This window comes from Tupaia chinensis, unplaced genomic scaffold (assembly GCF_000334495.1).
Source record: "Tupaia chinensis unplaced genomic scaffold, TupChi_1.0 Scaffold144276_1, whole genome shotgun sequence".
Classification (NCBI taxonomy): domain Eukaryota; kingdom Metazoa; phylum Chordata; class Mammalia; order Scandentia; family Tupaiidae; genus Tupaia; species Tupaia belangeri.
This window is the reverse complement of record NW_006204133.1, coordinates 132,595-139,072: the sequence shown is the minus strand read 5'-3', so window position 1 is coordinate 139,072 and position 6,478 is coordinate 132,595. Positions and strand designations below refer to the sequence as shown.

At 57.2% G+C, this 6,478-nt stretch overlaps 1 protein-coding gene across 1 annotated transcript in view; it reads right to left on the bottom strand.

Moving 5' to 3' along the window:
* Window positions 1–238, bottom strand: part of PROM2 (prominin 2) — a 15,784-nt gene extending 15,546 nt beyond the window's left edge. Inside the window, exon 1 of the mRNA XM_006166540.2 lies at window positions 23–238. Within this exon, the coding sequence (XP_006166602.1) occupies window positions 23–125 (103 nt within the window). The 5' untranslated portion in view covers window positions 126–238. The remainder of the gene's footprint in view (window positions 1–22) is intronic.
* Between the last annotated feature and the right edge of the window lie 6,240 nt (window positions 239–6,478).

Sequence of the window (6,478 nt, the reverse complement as noted above, 5' to 3'; positions counted from 1 at the left end):
CCCCGCGGCCGGGGGGCCCCGCAGTCCGCGGCTGCCACAGCGCTCGGCAGGTTCAGGGCCAGCCCCAGGCCCAGGCTCAGACCCAGGCCCAGCAGGGGCGCCAGGAGTCCCCGCGGACGCCCCATGAGATTCAGCGGATGGGCAGCGGGGCTGGCAGGACGAACGCAGACGGCGGAGGGTGCAGGGGAGCACGGGGCTGGCCGTGCATCCTTCCTGAGCCTTCCTGCCTTATTCCCCGCGGCTCTCAAAACCGGCCCGACAGGTTCGGGCTCCTAGCTAGCTGGGCGCCCGCCCGCCAGAGCTTAGAAGGGCAAGGGCGGAGGCCTGGGGGAGGGGGCTGGGGCTGGACCTGGCCTGTACGCCCTTGTGGCCTGGGATGGAAGCCTTAGCTCCCTCTCCCCTCCATTGATCCTCCCAACAAGGGCGGCCTCCAAACTGGGTCCAGGAGGCACCTCAGTGGCTCTGGATCATTGAGGGTGACCCAATTTCAAACACTGAATTCCATACCCAGCCTCATAGCCAATCTGGGGCTGAGAAAACATAGCCACCTACTGAAGGCCTGGCCCGAGGGGTGGTTAGGGTTGGATGGCCAGGCCGGGTACCAGGCAGGCTCTCCCTGTCCCCTCTGCCACCTGCTCTGACCTCCTGGGTCAGGTCAGTCTGCAGCAGAGGTCTATGAGGACAGATACAGCCCTTTTGCGAAGGCAGGTCCGGGCAGAGGTGCGCCCTTTGGCCCAGCCATGCCCCCATCCAGTCATCAACTGAAAACTAAGCAGGGAGATACAGAGATGTGTCTACACAGATCCCTGCTTTGTACGCAGCTGTGCCCGGTGCCCAGAAAGGCAGCTGTAGACGAGCAGGTCCTGGAGGAACACCTGGCTGGCTGGACGGATGTTCCTGGCAACGTCATGACGCCAGAGACACCAACTGGCCACCCGGAGGAGCTGGTGAAGCAAGCGTCTCACCCGATGCACTGCCAGGCAGCAAAGAAAGTTGTATGTGCTCACTTTTGCTTTTTAAAACCTTTTTAAGACAGAGTCCCACCAGGTCGTGGGACCTCCCACCTGGGACTTCCGGTGTGCATCCAAATGCCTGGCTCTTCTTCTTCCTTTTTTTTTTCTTTCCAATTGCTACAGGGAGTGTGTGCTCACCAGAGAGAGGGAGAGATCTGCCCCAATAGGGTGTGGTGACACCAGAATCCTTTTCCTCTCATTCTACTTCCTATCAGGATTTGAGGCCTGCATGCACATGTGCTGGCATGTTTTTTAAGCCACCAGGGCCAGGATCAGAGCTGCGATCAGCCACGTGGCATCTTGCTACCGGGCAGGCCCTCAGCTCTTTCTCAGACGGGGTCCCTTATGCTCCCAACCTGCAGCTCACGATCCGATCCTCTCGCTTTGGCCTCCTCAAGTTACTAAGATGACAGGCACTCGCCATGTGCCCGGCCTTCAGGTTGGACGGGGAATCAAACCAGATCTCAGATGTGGAGCATACATTTAGCAGCCTGCACCAATGTGGCTGGGCCGGAAATGTCTCTTACGACCTGAAAGACACTTTCCTACTAATTAATAAGCACAAACAGCAAATGACTGCACAATACCTGAAATGAACACATGTGACAGGGTCCGTCCTCAGACACCATCATGAGCAATTGCTTTTAAATTGCCAGAGGGAGTGTGTGCTAGCCAGAGACAGAGGGAGAAAGTGCCCCAAGGGGATGGTCATGCCACAATCCCTTCTCCATTCCCCATCCTATCAGGATTTGGGGCATGCACATGCTTACCAGGTTGGTTGGTTTGCTTGTTTTGGTAGAGGTTTTTGTCTAGAGTGTGTGCGCTCGCTGGAGAGAGAGAGACAGAGATAGTGAGAGGGAAAGTGAGAAATCACCCCCGGGGGGATGACCATGCCACAATCCCTTCTCCTCTGCTCTCCCCCTGGGATCTTAGGCACGCGTGCACACATGCCCAGCGTGTTTCAAGCCACTGGGTCCGGGATTTGAACTGCAGTCAGACATGCAGAAGTCCAGCGACATAAACGCTACACCATCTGCTAGTCCCTACCTGGCATGTTTTTCAAGCTACCAGGGCTCAAACTTGAACCCTGGTCAGCCACGTGGGATTCAGCTCCCTTAACCAGTAAGCTACAGAGCTGATCCATGAGCAATTTTTTTATAAGTTTATTTATCTCTTGAAAGAGAAAGACAGAGAAGCAGAGAAACAGCACCCCCATCAAGGTCTCGATACCACGATCCATCCCCCACCTCAGCCAAGCCCAGATCTCAGGCACGTTCATGTCTGGTGTAGTCAGGGAGACAGGTGCCCAGACTCAAATCCAGAACCTTCCCACGTGGGTCGGCCTCACACAGTGCCACGTTGCACTGCTGTGCCACCATCCAGCCCCCTCATGGGCAATTCATAATTCACTTCTGTGCATCTGGGTTCCTTGCATTTGATGTAACAGAAGTTTGTGAGTTTCCACGGCAATGTCCTGCACCCTGATCGGCAGCTCTGGAGGGAGGGCCTGGGTCTGTGGCTCCCAGAGCAGCAGCTCAGTACTAGTTTGTGGGGTGGGTGAGAGGCACATGGGGGGGTTAGTGGTGAAGCGGGGCTTCAATGTGAGTCAGGGCCAGGCCTGCAGCAGGGGGTCTCACCCTCACCGTGGCTGTCCTTGCCGTTTCCTCAGAGCGAGGGGACAAGAATGCATTGCCGAAGAAGCCATAGTCCATTTAATAATGGGTGCAGGCAGCACACGGAGCCTCATCAAAGGGCGAGTCAGAGATGAGGATCGGGGCTGCAGTGAGGGATGGGCTGGGGGTGCAGAGGTGTCCAGGTCCAGAGGGAGGAGGCCATGGGCCCCAGGAAGAGCCCAAGCCAACACGTCCCCCTGGAGACCAACTCTGGTGTGTGGGAGGAGGCCCCTGAGACTTGGCCAGCAACTGTGCCCACCTCACCCCTGCCCACAGCCTTCCCACCTGGTTCGCCTGAGCCTGGCATCTATGCTGGGTATACCTGCGCCCCCACCCCGACCCTGCCGTCAGCAAGGGCTGGCCTCTCCGCAGCCTGCTTGCTCCCCTCTCTCCCTCCTGCTCCAATTCGAGCTGTTAGGAAGAATTACTCCCCTAGCCTTCACGTTCTAACTTTAGCCCCATCACCAGCAGGATGGAAATAGCCCTTCCCGGCTCGATACAATCTACCTACGCCGCAATTAGTAACTGCCAGCTCGGCTTTTTGTATTTTCTGACTTGGGTGTCTTGGCCGCCGGGGGCAAGGTCTCAGCTTCCCGGGGAGGACTACAAACCCTCGGCGACTTGGAGAAATAAGTGGCCCAGCCCAGACTCTCCAATCCCACTCTCTCTCTCCTCAATTATTGTAATTAAGCTAATCAGAGGCTATTGCTATTGTTTTCCTAGGTTGCCGTGATGGAAATACTTTGAAGGGAAGATTTCCACCAGAACAAACACACACTTACGAGGCTCTACCTCAGCCTGGGGGCGGGAGAGCTGAGGAAGATTGTCGGTCTGCCTGTGTGACAGGTGGGGTGTCGGTCTGCCTGTGTGACAGGTGGGGAGCTGAGGCAAGGATCAAGGGACTTTGCCGAGTCAGTGGCCAAGTCAGGGGTCAACGCCACGGGCCTCCTTCTGGGCAGACTTCTGATGGAACCATCTGTCGCCGGACTGGGTGGTCAGCCCCTGCGTCCTCCCACCCAGCCCCAACCTGGGTGCATTGTCCTTGAAGGCATAGTCCGTTTAATACGGGCTACGGCAGAGGAGCCGTAAAGCTGCTCCGGGGAGGGGGCAGAGCGAGGGCCCTCACGGGGGCCAGCTCCCTGGCAGGCTGGGGGTTAACCGGCAGCAGAGCTTCTAAGTAGAGAAGGGAGTTGAAGGGGGTGGTCTTGTCCTGCCCCTTGTTTTTTGGCTCTTTGGTTTTCAATTTTGTATTAACACAAAACGATTGCACATGTTTATAGGGGCGCAATGTGAGCTGATGGCACGTGAGTACAATGCATGATCATTCGGGTAATTAGCACAGCCGCGGCACAGCCTCTTGTCACAGCTTGTGCCGGAGCATTCAGAGTGCTCCCTTAGTTACTTCGGGATGCTCGCCAAGTCACTGCCATCCGAACCCCAGCCCCTGCTGCCCCTCACCTCCCGCTGCAATGGATCCTCTAACACTAGGACCCGTTCTGCCCCTTGCTCTTCCTCGCAGCTTCCTGGGCACGCCTGCCCTGCCCTCCCTCTTGTGGATCCTGGGACCACCACGGGGAATTCCTAGGTTGAGCTCAAAGGAGCTGCTCCTGGTTCCCTTGGGAACACCTCCTGGGACCATGTTTCCCCGCAGCTCAGGTATGGTCGGGAGTTCAATGTTCCCCAAACCCCACAGTCCTGAGTTGGGGAGGAAGGGGTGAGGATGGGGCCCGAGCACGGGGAGAGTTTCTGCCCTCCAGTGAGCACTGGGCCCCTCTGACTACTTCAGGTGTCACCCCGCCGGGCACAGACAAGAAGCTGCTCAGCTCTTGTCAAGGAACCTGCAGCTGAGAAGCCCAACTCCTCTTCTTTCGGGCCTTGGGTGCCCATGCTGTGACCTGGCGTGGACTCTAACCAACCTGATGGACGAAAGACCTGCTTACCAGAGAGATCATCGAGGATAGGCCATGGACTTAGCACCCTTCCGCTGGCGAGACTCTAACCCCACTCAGGCTGGCTGGAACCTCTGAAAAGAGAGGATTTGTGATGGGGATACAGGAGCGTTCTCAGGAGGGCCAGGGCCCGGAACAGGAAACCCACCGGGTGCCACCGTTCTGTGTCAGACCGTCTCTCTGGGCCAAGAACTCCCTGCTGCACTTTACTCCTCTGCAGTCAGGCCTGTCTGCATCCAGCTTGGCGGAGGGCTGTCCTGCCCACCCAAGTCCATCTGTCTTCCCAGGTGGTCTACCTGTCCTCCCCGATGGCCCACTGTGAGTCCTAACCGTGCTACAAGCCACGTTCTAAATCCTAGCAAGGAGAAACCAATGGTTCCACCTGGAGGCAATGTCCCCACTCCAGTGTGACCTTATGTAGGACAAGTTTGTCTGATGAGCCCAAGCTTGCAGGGGGTGGTGGACGTGTTGGGGACAGGCCTCTGAACAGGAAGGAACATTCAAAAGGTGATGGTCACAGTCATAGAAGCAAAAGCCACTTAGTGCAATGGGCACCCAAACAACATCATTCTGCAAAGCTCTGGGGTCCAAATCCACGCGAGAAGGAGATATGAAGTACCTTTGAGGATAGTTTGGGGAACTCCCATCCCTGAGCACCTAAAACGTGAGCCACGCCTGGCTTCTTGCCTCACGCCCCTGCATCCAGCAGCTCTTCCCCCTTCCAAGGCCATGGCCCGCGTATTACACCCGATGGCTCATTAAGAAAGCAGATCGGACCATGTGATTCCCTGGCTTCGAAAGCTCCAGGGGCTCCTGCAGGGGCCTCAGGATCAAAGTGTGGGCACCTCGGTTTGCCTCAGCTGGCCCTCGGCCACTCAGGCCCTTCTCAGGCCCCCAGCTATGACCTGGCGTGCTCAGCTCTCGCTGCCACGCTCCCCTCTATCCCGTCCCCACCCACTCCTATCCCCTTCACCCCATCCTCCACTTCCATCCAGTCTCTACTCATCCTTTGAGACTTGGCTCGGTGCTCACCATCTCTTAGACCCCCAGGTCCTTGAAGGGACCACGGTAAGCGAAATTACCTCCCTATTACCTGTTTGGTGGTCTGCCTACCTGGACACAATCGGGCTGGACTCACCCTCGCGCCCTCCTCGGCCCAGAGCCCAGCATACAGGGCATCCTCTATGAATGCCTCCCTGGACCTCAGGAGCCCAGACTTCAGTACATTGAACAGTAAGGCTTGGCCCCTGCCCGCGTGGCCGTGCTGAAACCTTTGTCTGGCCTGCATTAGTTATCTCAGGCACCTCATGGCAGGGAGTCTGAAAACAGATAGGAACGCAGGACAGGTGGGCGGGCCAGCCCTGTAGCACAGCAGTGTACAGAAGCCGGATCCCACATGGCCAACCCCAGTTCAAGTCCTGGTCCAGGCAGCTTGAGGAACACCTTGGCCGTGTGTATCCATGCCCGGCATCCTGTTGCGATAGAGAAACGGAGGAAAGAGGATTGCAGTGTCAGCACACCCCACTGGGGGAGCGTGCTCTCTCTTTCACACTGGTAAGCACCCTCACCTGCAGCAATTAAAAAAAAAAATAGATGGGAGAGTCCTCACATTAACATTCTGTGCCATGCTGAGTGAACCTGATGAGGAAGGGGTGGGGTGAGGAGGGACGGGAAAGGGAGGAGGCCCTTTGATGAGCAGCATGTCCCTGGGAATATCTCACGAGCCTCACCAAGCAGAAAGGACGGGGCGGCCCAGAGAGAGGCCACGGGCGGTGCATGAGAGTTTCGGCAAAGTGCTTGAGAGCCCTGTGTCAACTACGTCGGCCAGATAAGCGCTTCACGG